Source organism: Petaurus breviceps, unplaced genomic scaffold, assembly GCF_028583685.1.
Source record: "Petaurus breviceps papuanus isolate PSGF00001 unplaced genomic scaffold, PetGlider_PUasm1.0 229, whole genome shotgun sequence".
NCBI classification, from domain to species: domain Eukaryota; kingdom Metazoa; phylum Chordata; class Mammalia; order Diprotodontia; family Petauridae; genus Petaurus; species Petaurus breviceps.
In genome coordinates, this window is record NW_027185903.1 from 28,258,204 (window position 1) to 28,281,404 (window position 23,201).

Here is a 23,201-nt window from a genome sequence, read left to right on the forward strand (position 1 = left end):
TATGCAACTCACACTTACAGTCACAGGAGATAGGCAAGGAAATGTGGTCACTCTAGTCTAATATACTGATGATGATAGTCCACTGTATAGCCAATACTGCTTCTCTTTCTCATTGCAGTAAGAATTAATAACAATAATAAGTAACATTTACATAGTATCTTAAAGTTTGCAAAGTGTTTTAAAGTATATATATGCATGGGTATATAATATTATATTACTTTATAGTGTGTTCTGTGATTCTGCCAACATCTAGAAGGCAAATCCCCTGGTCTGTAGTTTGAGCACTTCTCCCATTCTCTATGACTTCAAAGATCACGCTGCAGTTTATCCACATGTTCTTTCTGTGTTCTCAGAAAAGATTTCATCTCCAGCCTGATGACTTGAACCTGTGGGGAATAACTATAGATTCTTCTTATATATATTGAGTCTTACCTCCCTATTAAATATGGTAGTTTTCTCCTCCCTAAGCCAAAGTTCATTCTCCTTGATAGACTAAATAGAAACAAAATAAAAATTGATTTCCACCCTCTTATCATCATCTGTTGAAGTTGTCCACCCTGAACTGGTCTCATTTTTTATCTTCCTCTTCCCCCAAACCTAACTTTAAAAAACCCTTTTGATAGCCTACAGAATTCTTTACCACACTCCCCCATCAGTTTTAGTTCTCCTAAGCTTTCATTTGGGAAATAATCCTTTCACTATACTCTTCATTAGTCCAACCATTGTTAGAGTATAGTTTCTAATTTTAATTAAATTTTCCTGGTATAGGGAGGGTTTAAAAAGAAAGCATGACTTCTTACTTAGCAGACTGGAATAACATGTTTCAAATACAGAATAGAACAGGTTATAGGTCAGAATTAAGAAAGATTTTCAGATTAGGAAACTAGACAGCATCCCCCTGCCTCCCATTTTATATGATATTTATTCTCAGGAAAGCTGATAGAACAGTATTTATTGAAATGTTATGATCAGAAGAAAGTACTTTTCAAAACCCAGAAATTTTTTTGTACTATTAGCACTGTTGTCCTTTCACATTGTTACAGAAAGTCCAAGCTTAAATGTAATTATAGTAGTCTCTCTTTTATACTAGAAAATAATGCCAATGACCCAGTGGCTTTGATTTGTTTTTCTAATATTGATGATAGTTTTGTTCAGATTTGTCAATTGATATGCCCCACAAGACCAGTGGTGTTATTTATAGGATAGCCGCCTGGACTTTGTGTTGTTTACCATAAAAGGAATAATTTAATGCAAAGAGAGTCCTCAAGCAGGGTAGAGACAAGAAGCCCCTCATGATATCCTTGTGGATAAGATGGAGAGAAGTGAAAGATGTAACTAAAGTCATGGGAACTTAAAATTTACTGAAGATACACACTGAAAGTGGTGATTAATAGATTAATGCTAACTTTGACAGGGGACTTTAATGGAGTCTTGTGGTGATCTGTGTCATTTACCTTTCCCTGTTCACAATTTTATCAGTAATTTAGAACAAGGCATGAATATCATGCTTCTTCTTCTACATGTAGCCTTTCCTAATTCCCTTAAATGTTAGTGCCCTCCCTTCCAATCTACTTGGTATATGTTTGTATTTATTAACTTTATGACATAAACACACACACATAATATGTCCTTATGGCTTCCCCCATGGGAATGTAAGCTTTGTGCACATGGGGATTGTTCCTTTCTTTTTGCTTGTGTCTCCAGCACCTGTCTTAGTGCTTGATGCCCAGCAGGCACTTGGAAAATACTTGTTATTTGATTGGTTAATAGACTGATGTGTCTAGACAACAGTTCATTTTAAAAGTGTGTGAATCAGAGAATCACAGTCCAAATCCATGCTCTGCCATTTACTGCCTACATGACTCCAAGGTCCTTTAACCTCTCTGGGCTAGATTCTGGGAACACAGAGACAAAAAGTGAAATGTCCCTACTTTTACAGAGCTGCATTCTATTAAATGGAAGCAATGTGGACATATTTAATTATATACAAAGTAATTTAGGATGGGGGAGACACCCCCAGCTGAAGAGATCACGAAAGACCTCACAGAGGATGTGGTGCTCAAACTGAGTTTTGAAGGAGCAAAGTTTCTAAGAGGTTGACCTGAGGACAGAGTGCCTTCTAGGAATGGGGGACAGCAATGGCAAAAATCTGGAGGTGGGAGGTAGACTATCTTCAACTCTCCATGCCAGCCTGTGTGCATCATTTCCTTCTCAGCTACCCCAGCACCACTTCAATTGAAGGCAGTACAGCTGTGAACCCAAACAACAGGGTACAGGTTTCACATTTTGACTAAGGTATAAAAATGTGGCTCCAGTACTACTGTGTATTGTATATAGAGGATGAAAATAACTGTAGTGCTTTCTGTTGATTCCTAATGTAGTTTGGTGCCCCACTAAGAATACAGTATCCTTTACTGACAGGGGTCCCAGTCCTGGAATTTCTTAAGACTTTCATGATATAATATTGTAATTGTAAATGGTATGGTGGAAAGAGCACTCAACTGGCCATCCAGATGCCTAGATTCTGATCTCTGCCTACCACTAATCATGCGACCTCTGAACCATTCACATAAACCTCAGTTTCCTCATGAGGAAAATGAACTTGTTAAACTAGATGATCTCTTAAGATTCCTTTCACTTCTAATCTTTATAATTTGTTCAGCTGCTATAAAAGTTTTGGGAATTTTTTAAAAAGGGAAGATCAGGGGTGGCTAGGTGGCGCAGTGAATAGAGCACAGGCCCTGGAGTCAGGAGGACCTGAGTTCAAATCTGGCCTCACTTAACACAAAAAAACTAGCCATGTGACCTTGTGCAAGTCACTTAACCCCAATTGCCCTCAAAAAAAACAGCGAGGATCAAATTCTCACAATCAGTAGGAGGGAAAAGCCTTGTAAACAATGGTTAAAAGGAAATGTTCAGGAGGTTTTACCTAACAAATTACATTCTTGGGGTGGCTAGGTGGCACAGTGAATAGAACACCAGCCCTGGAGTCAGAAGGATCTGAGTTCAAATTCGGACTCAGATACTTAACACTTAATAGCTGTGTGACCTTGGGCAAATCACTTATCCCCAATTGCCCCTCCAAAAAAAAAATTTAAAAAAATTTCAAATCAAATTACATTCTGATAGTCAAAACTTAGAAATGTAAAGACTCATCATAATGTTTTTTGTAAGCATGTTTTAAACTTCTGCAGCAAAGGTCAATTTTTTTAATACACCTTTTTTTTTTAACCTTTTAGGAGTAACAGTAAACTAAAAGTTAAAAAAAAATCTCTTGTAAAATTGTGCCAGGGGCGGCCAGGTGGCTCAGCAAGTAAGAGCACCGCCTCCAGTGTCAGGATGACCTGGCGATCAAATCTGGGCTCAGATACTTAGCACTACATCCATAAATAACTGGCCATGTAACCTTGAGCAAGTTACTTAACACCGATTGCTTTAAAAAAAAAAATTGTGCCATATTGATACTCAAAGTTCTTTATCTGACTTTATTTTTTAGTTATTAATTTATTTTTAGTTTTCAGCATTCATTTTCACAAGATTTTGAGTTCCAAATTTTCTTCCTGTCTTCCCCCAACCCCAAGATAGCATGCACTCTTATTACCCCTTCCCCCAGTCTGCCCTCCCTTCTATCACACCCACCCACACCCTTATCCCCTTCCCCTTACTTTCTTGTAGGGCAAGATAGATTTCTATACCACATTGCCTGTATATCTTATTTCCCAATTGCATGTAAAAACAATTTAAAAAAATTTTTTTAATTTTGAATTCCAAATTCTCTCCTTCCTTCCCTCCCCACCAACTCTCATTGAGAAATCAAGTGATTCAATATAGATCATACATGTGTAGTTATGCAAAACACTTCCATAATAATCATGTTGTGAAATATTATATTTCCCTCTGTCTTATCCCGCCACCCATTTTGTTTTCTCCTTTGACCCTTCCCTTTCCAAAAGTGTTTGCTTCTGACTACCCCCTCCTCAAATCTGCCCTCCCTTCTATCATTCCCCCTTCTTATCCCCTTCCCCCCTACTTTCCTGTAGGATAAGATACCCAATTGAGTACATATGTTATTCTCTCCTTAAGCCATTTCAATGACAGTATGGTTCACTCATTTACTCTCACCTCCTTCCCCTTCCCCTTCCCCTATATTGTAAAATTTTTTCTGGCCTCTTTTATGTGAGATAATTTACTCCATTCTGTCTCTCTCTTTCTCCTTCTCCCAAATATATTCTTCTCTCTCCCCTTAATTTTTTTTTTAGATATCATCCCTTCATATTCAACTCACCCTGTACCCCATGTCTCTCTCTCTCTCTCTCTCTCTCTGTCTCTCTCTCTGTCTCTGTCTCTCTCTCTCTCTCTCTGTCTCTCTCTCTCCATATGTGTGTATGTGTGTGTATTTATATTCCCTCCAACTATCCTAATACTGAGAAAGGTCTCATGAGTCACCAATATCATCTTTTCATGTAAGAATGTAAACAGTTTAGGGGCGGCCAGGTGGCTCAGCGAGTAAGAGCACCGGCTCCAGTTTCGGGATGACCTGGATCAAATCCGGGCTCAGATACTCAGCACCACACCCAGAAATAACTGGCCATGTAACCTTGAGTAAGTTACTTAACCCCGATTGCTTTAAAAAAAAAAAAAAGAATGTAAACAGTTCAACTTTAATAACTTCATTGTGATTTCTTTTTCCTGTTTACCTTTTCATGCTTCTCTTGATTCTTATATTTGAAAGTCAAATTTTCTATTCGACTCTGATCTTTTCATCAAGAATGCTTGAAAGTGGAGGTGGAGCCAAGATGGCAGAGTAGAAGCACGACCTGGGCTCTGGCTTCCACCTTCCCCAATCCATGTAAAAAGGGGAGTCTAAACAAATTTGGAGCTACGGAACCCACAAAATGACACAGAGAAGCTAATCTCCCTCTGAGGACAGGCTGGCAGGAATCGGCCAGCGCAGTGCTCTTGCTGCTGAGCCCAGCCCCACACCTAGGCCCCAGGGCGGGCCTGACCAGCCAACCCAGATCAGCAGCAGCTGCGGCCTTTTCCAGATTTATCAACCCATAGATGCAAAGGACAAAGTGAGAGGTCAGTGCAGTCTGGACTTTGGGACCCAGTAAGTGGGAGTGCATCGGCTTTTGCCCCCAGGGCGAGAAGCCGCTGAGATGCTGGCACAGCCAGCCAGCGCCACATGGCAGCTCCAGCTCCTGGCCTACAGAGTGTAGGGAGACCAAACACCAGTCTGAGGGGTAATCACTCTTGCTTTAACCTTCTTGGATCTGGATTGCAGTCTAGGGTGGAGGTCCTGGGGTGTGTGTCCAGCTTGCCAGAGTGTGTGGAGATCTCAGAGAGGGCACCCATCTAATACCTCTGGCAGGTGAGAAAACCCCAGCATTTGGGACGAAAGCTCCCCTGTGTGGTGGCAGAGTCCTACTGTGGCAAAAAGCCCAGGGGTCAAGTGACTGAAGGGCGACATGACCAGGCAAAGGAAAGAAAGCAGACAGAAGATTCCAACATTACACTCCTATTTTGGGGACAAAAAGGAGCAAAGCATGGCAAAGGAGGAAAACAGTGAAGTCAGAATTCCTGCACCAAAAGCTTCAAAGGAAAATACAAGCTGGTTACAGGCCATAGAGGACCTTAAGAAGCAGATAAGAGAAGTGGAGGAAGAATTGGGAAGAGAAATGAGAACAATGCAAGAAAATTACAAAATGAGAGTCAACAGCCTGACTGAGGAAAATAATACCTTAAAAAACAGACTGACTCAAATGGCAAAGGAGGCTCAAAAAGGTAATGAGGAGAAGAATGCCTTAAAAAAGCTAATTTGCAAGATGGAAAAAGAATCTCAAAAGCTCACTGAGGAGAATCATTGCTTCAGAATTACATTGGAGCAAATGGAAGGTAATGACTTTATGAGAAATCAAGATGCTGTTAAACAGATCCAAACAAATGAAAGAATAGAAGGCAAGGTGAATTATCTAATGGGAAAAACCACTGACCTGGAAAATAGATCCAGGAGAGAGCATTTAAAAATTATTGGGCTACCTGAAAGCCATGACCAAAGTAAGAACCTAGAAATCATCCTCCAGGATGTTCTCAAAGAAAACTGCCTTGATGTTTTAGTACCAGAGGGCAAAATAGAGGTTGAAAGAATCCACCAATCACCTCCTGAAAAAGATCCCAAAAAGAAAACTTCTAGGAATATTATAGCCAGGTTCCGGAATTCCCAGATTAAGGAGAGAATATTACAAGCAGCCAGGAAGAAACAGTTTGAATGTTGTGGAAACACAATCAGGATAACCCAAGATCTGGCAGCTTCTACACTGAGGGATCGAAAAGGCTTGGAATATGATATTCCAGAGGGCAAAGGAGCTGGGATTAAAACCAAGAATCACTTACCCAGCAAAACTGAATATCATGTTTCAGGGGAAATATGGCCATTCAGTGGAATAGAGGACTTTCAAGCATTCTTGATGAAAAAACCAGAGTTGAATAGAAAATTTTATATTCAGATACAAGAAGCAAGAGAAGCATGAGAAGGTAAACAGAGAAAAGAAATCATAAGGAACTTATCAAAGCTGAACTATTAACATTCCTACATGGAAAAACAATAATTGTAACTTATGAAACTTTTCTCAGTAGTTAAAGGGAATAGAAATATATGTATGTGTATATATGAGTGTATAGGAATATATATGTGAATGTGTGTATATATGTTTACAGGTATACATAGATAGAGGGCACAGGACCAATTTAACAGTAAGGGATGATACTTAAAAGGTGAAATTAAGAGGTGAGAGAGGAATATAATAAGAGGATATGGAGAGAGACAGATTGGGGTAAACTATCTCATACACAAGAGGCAAGGGAAATGGTTACAATGGAGGGGAAGAATAGGAAGGCAAAAGGGAATGGGTCAACAGTATTTCCATTGAATTTGGCTTGAGGAGGGAATGAAATACACACTAAATAAGGTATCTCACCCTCCAGGAGAGTAGGGGAAGAAGGGGATGAGAGGGGGAATGATGGAAGGGAGGGCAGGCTGGTAGGGAGGGAAGTTGGAAGCACCCACTTTTGAAAAGGGACAGGATCAAAGTAGAGAATAGAACAAGTGGGAGGTGGGATAGGAGGGAGGGAAATATAGTCAGTCTTTTACAATATATCTACTACATTATTTTTTTTCATTAGCCACACATGTACAACCTATGCTGAACTGCTTATCTTGCCAGTAAGGGTGGGTGACAAGGAAGGAAGGGAATGAATCTGGAATTAAAAGTTTTAAAATCAAATATTCAAATATATACGTACTATTATTAATACTATTTTACATGTAATTGGGAAATAAGATATTCAGCCACTGAGGCATAGAGATCCCCTGGAAAAGTCGAAAGGGATATGGGAGAGAACAGATTGGAGGAGGGGATATCCTGTGGTAAGGCTATTTTGGGGCGGTGGGTAGGGGAAAAACAGGGAGAAAATTTGTAACTCAAAATCTGGTGGAAATGAATAGTGTAAATCAAAAGTTAATAAAGCATTTTTAAAAAAAAGAATGCTTGAAAATCCTCTATTTCATTGAATGTCTGTTTTTTCCCCTGAAGTATATTATACTCAGTTTTGTTGGGTAAGTGATTCTTGATTTGAATCCTAGCTCCCTTGACCTGCGGAATATCATATTCCAAGCCCTCTGCTCCCTTATGTAGAAGCTGCTAGATCTTGTGTTAGCCTGATTGTGTTTCCGCAATACTCAAATTGTTTCTTTCTGGCTGCTTGCAGTATTTTCTCCTTGACCTGGGAATTCTGGAATTTGACTACAATATTCCTAGGAGTTTTCCTTTCGGGATCTCTTTCAAGAGGCAATCAGTGAATTCTTTCCATTTCTATTTTACCCTCTGGTTCTAGAATGTCAGGGCAGTTTTCCTTGATAATTTCTTGAAAGATGATATCTAGGCTCTTTTTTTTATCATGGCTTTCAGGTAATTCATTAATTTTTTATTTCATTTTTTTTGCTTTTTGGAGGGGGGAGGGTGGGGCAATTGGGATTAAGTGACTTTCCCAAGGTCACACAGTTAGTGTGTCAAGTGTCTGAGGCCGGATTTGAACTCAGGTCCTCCTGACTCCAGGGCTAATGCTTTATTCTCTGAACCACATAGCCACCCCTAGAACTGGTAGAGCCTAAATACTGATCAAAGATGCTTTTTTTTTTTAAATAAAACTTTGCTAATTTATTTCCTTATTGCTTTTTTTTTTTTGAGGGGAAAATGCAGTGCAGTTGGGGTTAAGTGACTTGTCCAAGGTCACATAGCTAGTAAGTATATAAAGTGTCTGAGGCCGGATTTGAACTCAGGTCATCCTGACTCCAGGGCCAGTGCTCCATTCACTGCGCCACCTAGCCGTCCCAGTTCGTTAATTTTTAAATGAGCTCTCCTGGATCTATTTCCAGGTCAGTGGTTTTTCCAGAGAGATATTTCATATTGTCTTCTATTTTTTCATTCTTGTGGTTCTGTTTTATAATTTCTTGATTCTCCTAAAGTCATTAGCTTCCATTTGCTCCATTCTAATTTTGAAGGAATTATTTTCTTCACTAAGCTTTTGGACCTCCATTTCCATTTGACCAATTCCGCTTTTTAAGACATTCTTTTCCTCGTTGACTTTTTTGGACCTCTTTTGCCATTTGGGTTAGTCTATTTTTTAAGGAGCTGTTTTCTTCAGTATTTTGGGGGGGTCTCCTTCAGCAAGGTGTTGACTCGTTTTTCATGATTTTCTTGCATCATTTTCATTTCTCCTCCCAATTTTTCCTCTACTTCTTTTACTTGATTTTCAAAATCCTTCTTGAGCTCTTCCAAGGCCTACAATCAATGCATATTTTTCTTGGAGGCTATAGTCTGTGAATGACCACAAGCACTTTTTTCTGCCTCAGAACTGTGAGGAGGATTCCCTTTCCACTGCAGCCACAAGCTCTGCCAGTCTAACACTCCTCCTCACCCCAGGACTACCACCCTTGACTGCCATGTAGATCCAAGCAGAACAAAGCGAGAGAATCTTGACTCAGTTCCAGCAAAGAAATCCCTGAAATCTCCCTCTCATCAGATGCTCAATTCCCCCACGATCTGTGGGCCAGGAATTCTGGAAGCAGCTGCCATGGCCACCTCCACCACTGCTGGACCGCGCTTCTCTCTCACCCAGGTCTGACAGAGTTTTCCCACTGACCTTCTGCAGTGTCTTTGGCATTCGTCGGCTGCAAAATCTGAAAACCACCATAGCTGCCAGTGATTCAGTCCCCCAAGGCCTGCTCTCCCCATCTATGCTGCCACGGCCCATGCAGAACTGTGCTCCCCTCCCAGACCTGTACGATAGACCCTTCCTGTCAACCTTCCAGTCTGTCTTGGGCTGGAGATTTGTTTCACTCTGTCATTTTATGGGTTCTGCTTCTCTAGAATTTGTTAAGAGTCTTTTTTTTACAGGTATTTGGAGGAGTTTAGGAGAGAGGTCAAACAATTCCCTGCTTTTACTCTGCCATCTTGGCTCCGCCCCCTGTAATATTCTGATTTTATTTTTTATTAATTCATTTGATTTGAATGTTGGAAGTTTTAGTGTCTGTGCTTTTACTTACACTTTATAAATTATAAGAGGTTAGAAACCCTCTTCCAGTTATAATTAGAATTTTTACAGTTATTGTCAGTGTTTTCCATACATAATTTTGGTCTTCATTTTCTTGCTGTCTGGAAAAGAGCCAGTAAAAACCTGTGTGTACCAGATTAGCGCTGGGGGGCTGGAGGGTATAGGAGTGTATTTTTCAAAGCCCATGAGATTGTAAAACACTTCAATTTAAAAGTATCCCAAGTCCTAAAGTAAAATATGTATCTTGACATAAACTCACTTTCTTCTTTGGTTTCTGTACCCTACACATCTGACATCAGGTTATACATTTAATCAGTAAGAAGTCAAGTAGCAAAATTAACCTTTCTAAGATACAGCTCTGATTACATCTGTCCCTCTGCTTAACAACTAGCAGTGGCTCTCCTTTACCTAACAGCTGAGGACCAAATGCTTTGTCCTGCCTCAAATTCAGGACTCTCCCCAGCCTGACTTCAGTTTCCCTTTGTAGCTTTATCTTACACAATTCAGCAGTATTCCTAGAACTCATGTTTTCCTTTTTCTGAGTTGCTCACACCATTTCCCTGAGCCCTACATTTCCTTATATGACATTGCTACCTGTTAAAGTCCTACCCATTCTTCAAAGCTCAGCTCAAATTCCACGTTTTCTATGGAAGCCTTTAGTGATTTCTGTACCTTAAGCAATCCAAAATAATCCTTCCTCTTAACTCAGGGTGTTTGTTCCTCTCTAAGTACCTGTCACATTTCAGGTCATATTTATTTCTGTCTTTATCTTTATTTCTCTTACCAGATAACAAATTCATTTTCATCTGAAACTGATCCTTTTCATTTTTTTACCTTGCTCTTCCTCTCCCTCCCCTCAGGGTCTGGCACACAGTGGTTTGTGCAGAGTGGGTCCTCAAAATATTACCTTCAGAATATTTCAAACCTCTTATTTCATTACCTTTGCAGAGATTATAAATCACTGTGGCAGAAAAAAACATCTTCTCTGTATGGGTAATACTGGTGATGAACCTATCTAAAAATAGCTAAGCTATGTTCAAGGAGTAGATGAAATGCCTTCAAAAAGCTTACATCAGGAGGCGACCAGGTAGCACAGCGAGTAAGAGCACCGGCTCCAGTGTCGGGATGACCTGGAGATCTAATCCTGGGCCCAGACACTTAGCACCCACCCAGAAACACCTGGCCGTGTAACCTTGAGCAAGTTACTTAACCCCAATTGCTTAGGGATGGCCAGGTGGCTCAGTGAGTAAGAGCACTGGCTCCAGTGTCGGGATGACCTGGGGATCAAATCTGGGCTCAGATACTCAGCACCACACTAGAAATAACTGGCCATGTAACCTTGAGCAAGTTACTTAACCCCCTTTGCTTTAAAAAAAAAAAAAACTTACATCAAGAAAAGACAAAAACTAGCAGACCTAGAACAGAAAAGAGTTCAACATATGGTGCTGATTCTGGCTACAAGGGCAATAGTGATTCAGAGAAAGACAAGATCAATGTGGGCCAAGAGAAGTGAAATCAGAGATAGTCTTGAGGGAATCAAGCTCTGCTAAATGGTAAGGATATCAATGAATGGTGCTACCATTCAAACTGTTTTTAATAACTTAATGAAATGTGTTTTGATGTAAAACAAGTCTAAAAAAGACATAAGTCTTACAACTTAACCTTCCTCTGTCAGGTGTTTTCCCCTTTCTTTTTCAAGTGTTACAATGTTAAAAGATGCCTCTGCTCCATTGCCTCATAGTGATTATGTCCACTTGAAACCCTTGCTAGTCAGAGGCTGTGCTGATGGACAGGGTGCCAATTCTGACAGGTCCTCCCAAGCTAAGCAGGCTCAGAGGACAGACCTCAGTCTATGCACCAGCCTCACCATTTTTAGATAGGCTTATTATGAGTGTTGACCACACAGAGGTGATTTTTTTTTCTGCTACAGTGACTTATAAAGGTAGTCTCAGCTAAGGAAGTAAAATAAGTGAAGTAAGACCCTTGAAATATTTTAAGGGTGATACATATATTCCTCTCCACTCTTTCCCATTAGTACTGATCTTCCTGTTCCAATCTGTTTCGCACAACCTTCATGGGAGACCACAAGAATTAGATAAGACTCTTTGATGAGGTTATTCAAAACCCTCTGGTACTTAGAGAAGCGATGCTTTGCTTCTGAGTCCATTTCTGAGACAGTCTGGGAGTTTTCAGTCCCCAACACTCACCCTAACAAAGAGAATCTTTGGGAATCTGGAATACTCTTTGACATTATGGTATACTCACTTCTGAGTAGAAGGTTGAGAATATGAAGATTATAGGGGATAGGATCTGGACCTATGATGTTACTGCTAGATAGATTTAGAGAGCTACCTGGACCACTCAGAGGGTAAAATGACTTACCCTAAGTCAATCAGTCAAGATGTGCAGAGGCATTATGTGAGCCCATCTCTTCCTGAGCTTACGTCCAGTTCTCCCTTCTCTCTGCCATGCTGTCTCTCTGAGCATTTGAGACTATGATACCTATTTTTGTTGTGCACAGTTTGAAAGATGTATCCAAGTTTTTTTTTTATCTTTAGTAAAAAAGAAAAAATAGGTCACATGTTAAATAAACTGCTCACTGTTAGAAGTAGTCCTTAATATTTTCAGATATAAAATATTGATTTGTATCTCTGGGTCTCAAAAGGGTTGATTGCTATTATTAGACTAAATTTTAGATCAGCCATTTCAAGCCCCATATGGGTAGCATTGGGTTATTGGTACATATAAGACTGTAAACGACCAGATCTTTATGTATGAGAACAAATCTCTGTAGCCAGTCTGCATGTGTATTCTCCTAAGAGATTGTAAAATGTGGGCGTGCTTTCAATTCACTGTGTCTGTGATTTATAAAGGCTCACAGAGCAGGAGTTTATTATGCTGAAAATCACAAGAGTGATTTTGTTTTGGCTTTTTAAAATGAAGTGACCCAAACATGTTGAAAGATAAATACATGAAGCCATTTTGATTATGTTTTTATTTTTATTAAGGAAAAGATTAAATATTATTGCAGAGTAACCATCCATACTAACCATTATGACATTAAAACTGAAGTAGTCCTGTAAGCCAATAGCCCCCACTTTCCTCTGGGCTTAGGTTTGTTATTAATCAGAATATTGGACGTGTTTAGTGCAGCCGTGTATGAAACAAACAGTTGCAAAAGAAGGCTACTTTAATTTAGGGGCTTGTGTTTTGTACAAGGAGTATAAGAAAAGCTTTTTCCCCGTATGGACCTTGTGCTGCTGTTGGTGTTTCTAGATTTCTTGTTTTTTCGGGAGCCAGCCAAATCCAACAGATGTGAGATACTATACCATATTTTGGGGAGTGTCTTGTTTTACATTTTTTAACATGTCAATCCCCTGGCGTAAATTGATATTATAGTGAAGCAGGAGCTGCTAGGTGGCACAGTGAATAGAGCATCTACCCTGGAGTCAGGAGGACCTGAGTTCAAATCTGGCCTCAGACACTTAACACAAAAACTAGCCATGTGACCTTGAGCAAGTCACTTAACCCCAATTGCCCTCCAATAAAAAGCAAAAAAGAATATTATAGTGAAGCTTTTTGTGCTTTTGAGGGGACAGGGGAAGAGATTTTAAGTACTGGGGAAATTAAAAAATTAATAGGATATTGCTTGTCTCCCTTTAATCCCAAAAGTACCATTAAATTATATGTAGAGACTGAAGAAGGTAAACAATGCAAGGTTTTCTTTATCCTGGCAACCAGTGATACCTTCTAAAGAGGCAAGTTATAGCAGCTGTCTCTTTCAGAATGGCACGATGGCTAAAGCATTCTCTAAAGTTGCCACAATCTCTCATTAATACCTTTGACATAAATGTGAGGTTACTACAGAGGAGCTTTGGCAGGTATTTTTATAAAATGTGTTAAGCATTCATTAGAGGACACCCTCTCTTCTTGCCCCAGCCCCACATACCCTCTCTGCTTTTGTAGGCATGATTCTGCCCAGAAGGAGCTGGGCTCACCTAGGCTAAACGCAGGAGCTTACTCTGGAACTTGCCTACCAAAGCATGGGGCAAGCTGAGTCAGGGAAGTAGTGTTGATGTCATGTAGAAGTGTGGCCAAAGTGGAGGACCAGGATATAGGAATTGTGGCTGAGTTCATGAGAGCAATTTGAATAGGAGCTTAATTAGTTGTAGTGGAAGGTGATACCAAGGAAATCTGAGTCAGCCAAAGTCAAGACAATAACAGGTCAAAGGCCAAGGATCTTCACTGGGCTCGGGTGGGGGAGGGGCACGGGGGGCATGGGGAGGATATTAGAGGAGGAGTCAACTGGACAGGTGGATGCAGGAAAGTTCACTGGTGAAAACTGAGACTGATTGACTGGAAAGACAGACTGAGGCGTTATTGAATTTTTTGTCACAATCTAGGAAGCTCAAGCAATACCAAGACAGGAGCCCAGGGGAGATGGAAACTAACAGTCAGCATCTGTCTCAAAAGAAGATATGCTGACGCCACACTCTGCGAGAAAGCAGTTTGCCTTTAACTTAAGGGGACTCCAGAAGGGTAGGCAGGGCTTTGTCTTCATTTCTTTTATCTCATATTCTTCAAGTCTGACTTGGATTTTACCTGTCCATATCAATGCAAAGCTTATTATTATCCTTAACCAAGGTCCTCTCCTCAACCTTGGCTTTGGCACAGATTTCCTTGGTGTGGTGTCCTCAGGGATGCTTGCAAGATTTATCAGTACCAAGGTAGACCTAACCTTTCCTGAGCCTTCAGGGCATTTACAGTCAAGATTTATATCTGAGGTCAGGGCTGCAGGGCCACTGATAGAGTCCTGGCCATCTCTGTGACCTGGAAACTTCACAACTATAGGACGCGACACTTACCAAGAATTTCTGAGAAATTGTTTCATGGGAAAACATGGACAAAAGTTGCCTGCTTGTTCAACAGGTGTGTACAGATTGGGATCTGCATCATTAGAGGAAACATACACATCAGTGAAGAGCCTTGATCCTCTTGAATATACTGAGAAGCAAATACTAGGCATGGGAAATGCAGAGCAGTGACCTGTAAGAAGCTAGCATCCTCACAAATAAATGAATCTGAAAAACAAGCAAATCTCAGCATAAATGAATGAATGAAAAACATCTCTTCATCGCTTATCATGTACAAAGCACTGGAAAGACAAATTAAAAAGCAAGAAGAAAGACTACTCTGAAGGAACTCACATTGTGATGTGGAAAACAGTATATGGGTGGTCTCAGCTACATGCTAGATAAAAAGGTCCTGTGGTTCTTAGGGCACACTGACAAAGAAGATGCTAATGCATCTTCTTTGATGTCATTTCCATCGATAAAACTATATCTACTTCTGATATTGAGCCCTTTGACAATATCTTGAACCTTGATGATAAGAACTTCTTTCCAGTCTTCAGCAATGTGACTTCTAGGGAGGTGGGGCTGCATTACCTGTAGATTCAACTCATAGTAGGTGCTTAACGTTTATTGACTTGAATCACCAAATCTCCACAAGGGCTGCTCCCTTGGACAGTGGCTTTGGCAGCAGGGTTGGTGGTTGAGGGGAGATAGAGGAGGTACACTATTCCTGGGGCTCTTGGGCTTATCTGTCCATCATTGGTAGTGGGTCATTATTTATTGGTGGGGGTGGTGGCTAGGATGTCAAGACATAATAAGCATTATGACTATTTACAGGTAAAGTTGTTTTCTATGGTGTCAGCAGTACTATCAGCAACACAGCCTCAATGAGCTCTTTTCTTTGGGAGGTAAAGGGTGGGGTTAATATATAATACAGTATAATATATATAATACAGACTCTGTCTGAAAAGTCACAAAGTGAGTGATGAGTAGTAATCTTACAGGCAGTTTTGAAAATACAAGGTTAGGAAAAAACAAAGAAAAAATATTAGGTTAGACCACCTCTATCCCAGCTTCTTGAGTCATGTAAAAGTATAGGTAAAAACCATCATTTAGGTAACTAATGAAAACATCTTAAAAATCCTACATTTGGTAATGCTTGTTTTACTGCCCTCAAATTTGGTCCCTTGGGCCAGGCATGGCAGCTCACACCTGTAATTCCTGCTCTCAAAGAGGCTAAAGCTAACAAATCTCTAAAGTGCAGGAGTTCTAAGCCGCTCTGGGCTGATCAGGTAGGTGCTGCCCTATCTGGTGTCAATATAAGGAGCCGCCAGGCCGTCCACAGAGGAATGACTTTAACCAAGTCAGAAACAGAATGGCCAAAGCTCCTGTGCCAGTCAGCAGTGGGATCAGCCTATGAGTGGTCACTGCACTTCTAGCTTACACAAAATAGGAGAGATTTCATCTTTCCCCAAATATATCTTCTTTTGGTCCTTTGACTTCTTCCGTGTTGTTTCCAGAGTACTCACACTTCCTAATGGGAGCAAACTGAGCCCTTGCAGACTTTCCCACTGCTAAGTATAGCCAGCTTATAAGTACTTCTAACTCAAGCACGTGTTGATGCCTTAAGCCAGTTAGAATTTGATAAAGTAGAAAAATATCAGGATTGTTGAATTTGTTTTAATTGATGCTAAGAAGAGGAAATCATCCCAGAAAGCATTGCCAGAACATCTCCTTTTACATGAGAAAAATCCATTTCCCCTTAAAAGGAAGTCATCATAAAGCTAGTGTTGCCCAGTTTTTAAATTTGGGCATCAGTTTTGAATTTTTATAGTACATTCCCTGCCTATGACCCAATTAACTATTGAAAGAGAAGGCCCTGATGTGGACAGTCTACATGTGCCTGCTTGAATGCATCCTTTAAAGGAAGTTCTCAAAACAGGACAGTGGATGGTTTTATTTTCAGGATAGGAGGGCTTTGTTTTGTTTTGTTTTTCCAGCAGGAAAGGTGCCTCAAATGAAAAATAAGGCAAAGGGGGTCACTGCTAGAAATAAAAACCAGGGGAACAAGCTCCAGACATATTTTTTAAATTTAAGTGTTTTCAAAGAAGTCGGTTGCCATGTGGTATAAAGCACCAGTAAACAATAAGCCCATCTTTGTGTTCTGTGCCAGTATAGTTGCAGTGTGTTATGCCAAGGATAGTGTAGTGTAGAATTTCAGACTTCAATTCTGTCACGCCAAAGTCATTGAACCATCTCTCTCTCTCTCTCTCTCTCTCTCTCTCTCTCTCTCTCTCTCTCTGTAGGATGTCCCATGTGCTTCAGTTTGAGGATAAAAGCAGAAAGGTGAAAGATGCAAGCATGCAGGATGAAGACACTTTTGAAATCTATGATCCCCGGAATCCAGTGAATAAGAGAAGAAGAGAAGAAAGCAAAAAGATCATGCGGGAGAAAAAAGAAAGAAGATAAAAAAAGTACTGCTTACCAAAGCTTGGAAAAGTGATGGCAGTCTAAATGGCCTTATAAAAAGTCCATTGTTCCCAAAAGCATCACTCAAGGGTGTGAAAAGTATTTTACGAACCTGTTGTCTGGTTTTGAAAGACAATTATCTTTTTTATAAATTGCGCAATGAAGCAAGTGATTTGGACGATACTGAGTAGTCCAAGTTTTCCATGATATTTTTTCTAACTTAGCATTTTGTATTACTGATTCTGAATCAAAATAGTTTTTTTTTCCTGTCTGCATGTAACCATTCGCACGTTGTACCAACTGAGTTTTGTCTTTTCGACCCCAAAAGTTGAAAGTTACTTAAGAGATACCTACAGAAATAAAATCCAAAGAAAGCCTTCCTGAATGTCTGTTGCTGCATATGCTGATTTTTGTGAACTGTTTAAAGCTAATGAGATGATTGAATGTAATGATATTTGGTTTTAGTTCAGCACATACATGTGGGAGCATTACTGCTCCAATGACATTCAGTAGCACAGATGTGCAGTTTGAGAAGGTCAGCACTGACTGGGTGATCAGTTGGTTCTATTTCTGTCAAAACTGTTGAAAACTCATTTGAAATTGGGGTTAAATTCCTGTCTCACTGTGCAAACTGTACTTGTGTAAAAATCCTTGGAAGTAAGATAGGAGCAGCATGTTTAGGCCATGATGAGTTTTCTTTAGAACGCCTTATGATCTTCCAGTTTGAATGGGAGCAATGACCTCAAAAAAATTAGAACATTGTGGATTATTTTAAAAAGCAATTTCAAGGAGAAAAATGAAAATTATTATATCAGGAAATTCTTCCTTGAATTTCATAAGTAAAACTAATTTTATATTTACTTAAGGTTTATTTTTCTTTTTGGTCCAAAGGCTTATATTCTATAGTACCAGACTAAAAAGCTTCTTCTGATTATATTACTTGAATGTCTGTGATATACTTGGTATTCTAGAGAAAACAGGAGGAGACTACGAAGACTTTTTTTTTTTTAATTTCTGGCAGGTAAACCATCATTCTGCTTGCTAAAAGCAACAAGGCAGTTAAAGTTAAGCACTGCACCTTGCTTTCTCCCCTTCTCAGTAGGTGTTTGTAGTACATGCAGCTCTAGCTAGAATTTCTGAGGATACTATTAAAATGTATAGCATGCCACACAGCCCTAAGACGGCACCTACAGTGACAACACTCTGCTGCCTCTAAAAATGGCACTCCCAGGGGCCAAGGTCATTCCAGAGTGTGAGAAGATGAGTAGTTTGGCTGCTATTGTTTTTAGAACAAGTTCAGTAAGGTATGATGTCCTTATCCAACTGCCACTACCAAGTTTCCTGATAGGGCCTGATGTGTGAGGTACATAAACCTGTCTCACTTTATTAATGTGGTCTGTGTGGCAAAGGTTAGATGAATGCAAAATGCTGCTGAAATGTGCTTTGTAATCTCTGAGATAATGAGAAAGAAAATGGAGGTGTGAAGTGAGGTCCTGTAGAAACTTGTTGCTGTTCTTGTCTGGGTCGAAGCAACTCTTACATTGAGGTGTAGAGAAGTTAAGAGGGGTCACATTCTTAAACACTGTCATTCATAAAAAAGCAAGTCTGCGGTTTCTATTTGAATCTGTTCCCATGCCTGCCTGACTTTATCTGCTGGTGCCATTTCTGCTTACTAGAAAGCAGGGGATGCTTTTCCTCTCTTGAGCACGTACTCCATCTCCTTGATTCCTTTTTTAGCTGCTTTAATAAAACAAAGGCCTGGAACAACTTAAATTTTTGAGGAATACTTTCAAATAAGTGCTTGTTGGGATCACCAAAAAAGTGTTGAGACAAAGTTAAGCCTGTGACAGTTTCTGTGTATGAAGTATAAGAAAGTTCCACAAAGATTCTTTAGATAATGATTTCAGTCCTCAGTATTTTATCATACTCTGGAAAACATTCCAGAAAGTATTTGGAATTGTCATATTCTAGTGTTGTTTATCTGTTTAGTTTGCGTTTGACATTTCTTTTTTTTTTTTTAATAAATGTACTTGTAATCGCAATTTTTCCCTTTATGAATCCTACAGTTTACCTGTAAGATCCATTTATAGCTCCATTTTTGTAACTATTTTGAATGCTTATAGAATGTATTTTGTTGGCACTAAATATGTATGCCATCAACTTGTGAAAAGATTTTGGAGAACAACCTCCTGCCAGCATCACATACCTAATGAGATAAATCACCTTGCTACATATTTGTTATATGTAATTATTCTTATGTCTTCTCGTATTTTAGGAATGACTTGGACTAACCCCCAGCAACAACCTCTATGCATTTTTGTAGTCAGTTCAGGATATCCAATCCTCTGTTGATTTCATTTTCCTTAGCTCTTTGGCTCATCTGTTTGTTTCTGCTTTTTCTTTTTGCTATAATTCATCATAGATCTATGCTGCAAGATGCAACTAGACCTCACAGGGAAAAGGGACTTACAAATGTAAATTCCATTTCCTTTGGTTACTGCCTTTAAATAACCAAGTGCAGAAAATATCCAAGCAAAGAAAGAAGAGGGGAGAGAGAGATTCTTACCTGGAGAGAAGACTGGAAGACAATCTTCTCTCTAGGTAATTAAATGCAGACAGCAGTCTGGTCTCTCTCTTCCACATCTGCTTGATATTATTCCTTTAACTTTTTTTTTCCTTTTAGATTAGATCATGGTATTAACTCATTTTACCTGATCCACAGAAACATCTTTTTGAAAGCCACCTTCCTGACAACAGCCAAATGATAGTTCTCTAGATCTTTACATAAATGGATAAGTCCTCAAAATGTCAATCATAAAATAATTTTTTTTAAACTCTTTATGTGGTGAGTAAATGGTTATTTTAATACTAGATGATTGGACTGAATGAAGATAAACATATAAGCAGTCTAATAAATGATAGTTTTTTATATCTATGTCTACTAGTGTTCCACCCAGTTATTGGGAAGGTAGTTAGATAAGGAACATTGGGATCTTTCATTTTATATATTTATGTCCTGGTGTGATATAGTACTATCAATTGACAACAAGCATTTATTGAGTACCTGCCTTGTACAAAGAACTGTCCTCAGTGCCAGGGATACAAAGACAAAAGTGAAATCCTCCTTGTCTTCAAGTAGTTGACAATCTAGCCAGTGAAGATAACCCTCATATAGACATGCATACACATATATGGATATATATGTATGTATATACATATACATGCACACCTACATATATACATATATATATATACTCATCATATATATAGTTACAAAGTAGTTAAGAGATCATTTGTGGGGTAAGGAATAAGCAGCTGGGGGTATAAGGATCATCACATAGGTGGCAGCTCTTGACCTGAGAGCCCTGAAAGAAGTTAGGAAGTCTAAAAAGGAGAGGTGGGAAGGGAGTGCATTCCAGGGAAAGATAGTACAAAAGTGTGGATACTGGAGGTGGAATGTCTTGTATATGGAGCAATAAGAAGTTAACGTTGGCTAGACCATAACATACTCAGGGGGACTAATATGTAATAAAGTTAGAGTGGTAGACTGTGTAAAAGACTTCAATGCCAAACAGAAAAGTTTATATTTCATCTTTGAAGACTTCTAAGACTTCTGGGACCTGTAAACTTTATTTTATGTCATGATAACTATATGTCAGTATATTTGGTTTTCTGTTGTCCTATGTATTTTATTTTATGCACTTAAAAATATTATTCTAGAAGGCTCCATAGGCTTCACCAGACTGCCAAAGGAGTTGATTAAAAAAAAAAAATCACAACTGCTGCTTGAAGTAATGGAGAACCACAGAGTTGATTGAAAAAGTGAATGAAGTGGTTATACCTGCATTTTGGGAAAATTTGTATGGCAGTGGTGTGGAGAATGGATTGGAGCAGAGAAAGGCAAGATAGATCAGCCAAACAGGAGGCTATAGCGGTGGTCTTCCTGAACTATTGAGGCTAGCTTTGTTTAGTGGAAGAAAGGGGATGGATGTAAGAGGTAACCAAGAGGCCACAAACCATCAATGAGTTAAGTATATTTCTACTCCAAGCACATAAAGACTTGCCCTTGTGAAATGGGCAGGCGAGAACAATTGATTCCAAGGCCATGAAGGTGGCTGAAGCAGCCACTTTGGAGTGCTTAGAGTCGAACATGAAAGACAGCAGTCGCCAGTCGTCTTGACTTTTGTCTTGCCACTGGACTTGAGTGACTGTGGAAGAGAGAGTGCAGCTGACAACTCTGTAGATGTAACTCTGCCTTACTTAAAGCCAATTCACATGTAAGTCAAGACATTACCCCATGATGGTATTGGCCCTCTTCAAAAACGGAGGAGCAGCAACAGAGGGCGAGCTCTGATAAGTCCAACCACACTGGAAAGACTTGAAATATGGCCCTCGTAATGGCCTTATGTGCCTGTGCCTATCATCTGACGACCTACCTACCTGTATTAAAAAAGGCTTATCGGTAGTTTGGTTACAGCGGGGCAAATACTTCAGCCACAGCAGCTTTTGAAGACTAAGTTCTAGAATGGTTAGTGTCCTCACTGAGGCCCAGAGAGGTTAAGCAACTTCTGAGTCACATAGCAAATGATTATGAAAGACAGGACTAGAGCCCATATACTTTCTACCCTTCCTTACCTCTGCACTTCAATTTCATCTCTGCGCTTTCATTTTCTACTCTGCTAAATGGGAATAATATCTATCCTACCTGTCACCCCCTGCCAGAAGAAGGGCCAGTAGTGATTGGCAATTCTCAAAGCAAGGCAAAAGTAATCCTTGCCTGGTGCCAAGCAAGTAGAATCGACATCAGATGAGAACTGAAAATCCAGGGTGGGTTAGCACCTGAGTATCCACAGAACCCTGAGATCCTAGGACTGGACTGTGAGAATCAAGAAGCATGTATTCAAGACCAAAAGATCCGGAAGTCAAAATGTGTGGAGGACCAGGAAGTTAAGTATTTGCATAGTTCAGTTCCATCTTATTCCCAATACTTGTTCTCCCCACTCTACCCAATGCTAGTAGCTCAGGGGGTCACAAATGGAATCTGTCATACCTCATTTAGCTGCCCAAGTTAGGCTGTGAGGATACGTGCTCCCTATCTCCCAAGGGTCATGCACAAGCACTACAGGTGTTAATTTATTAATCCTTGCCCTCTAGGCACTTAGAGTAACAGTGTATGTGAGAGAAAAGCATAGAAATATGAAAAGAACCTCATTTAGAAGTGTAAAAATAGCAAAACTGTAAATAACACGAATAAAGTCGAGTGAGTGCCAAAGCAGAAGAGATGATCAGAACCTCATAATGTTTGTCTAGGATTGAGGAATTCTGAACAGAGAGTAAAAGGGAGAAAGGGATATAGTATGAAATAAAGGCAGAGAGGGGCTTCTCCAGGTGGGGAGAATGCTGTGCATCAAGACCAGCTATGAAGTCATATGCGGAAGATAGTAAAGCTGTGTCTACACAATGACAAAACATCTGGTCGACTCAGTATTTTTATTTTTAATTTAGTCAGTGTAGTAAAATATTCAGCCAATCCAGATGTTTGGCCTCATGTAGACAAAACATCTAGATGATTAATTGAATATTTGACTGGATTGACCAGATGCCACAGCATCATGTAGACACAGTTTGAGTAGGTGTGATTGGCTAGAGCAATATCCAGCTGGGAAGAGAAATAGATGAGATAGGCAATGGGGGATGGGAGGTAAGGGAGGGAGGGCCCATGGAGTGGACCTTGAAGCACATGCTAAGGAACCCAGTTCTCTTGCAAGAGGCCAGTTGGAAACTATTATAGGAGAGACATAATCGAAATTATTCCTCCAACTTCATATAGAGTAGGATGGGATAGAAAGGCTGGGCCACTTGGGGGCCTGTTAAATAAGGAAAAGCATCAGTGAGTGGATAATGATCCTGGTGGTTTTAAGTGAAGCCTCGGATAAAGAGTACCTCTCCCCCTGACTATGCCAGGGAAGGAAGGTAAGAACAAAACCCTGCACTAGCCATGTGACTTTGGGCAAGTCGCCTAACCGCAATTGCCCTCCAAAAAGCCAAAAAAAAAAAAAAACCCTGGGCGGGAGTCACATGATAAGCAAGGGACCAGCCAATAGCAATGAATCCTTAGAGGCCAAAGGGACAGCTGAGTAAGACTGTGCTTTTTTTATATTTGTGCCACTAGCAACTGTGTTTCTCTTCTTCAGTTTTTCTCTGTTTTTCAGTGCAAATGCATGTCTTTATCCCTCTCCCTTTCCACTTCCTCTTCCTGTCCTCTCT

At 39.9% G+C, this 23,201-nt stretch overlaps 1 protein-coding gene across 2 annotated transcripts in view; it reads left to right on the forward strand.

Annotated features, from left to right (window-relative positions):
• CWC27 (CWC27 spliceosome associated cyclophilin) overlaps positions 1–23,201 on the forward strand; it is a 356,917-nt gene that overhangs the window by 273,618 nt on the left and 60,098 nt on the right. The window contains exon 14 of one of the 2 annotated variants that reach the window (XM_069096407.1): positions 16,772–17,319. The exons of the other annotated variant lie outside the window; for it this stretch is intronic. Coding sequence (XP_068952508.1) covers positions 16,772–16,934 — 163 coding nt within the window. The 3' untranslated portion in view covers positions 16,935–17,319. Of the gene's footprint in view, positions 1–16,771; positions 17,320–23,201 lie in introns of those variants that run through there. 2 annotated transcript variants of the gene reach the window in all.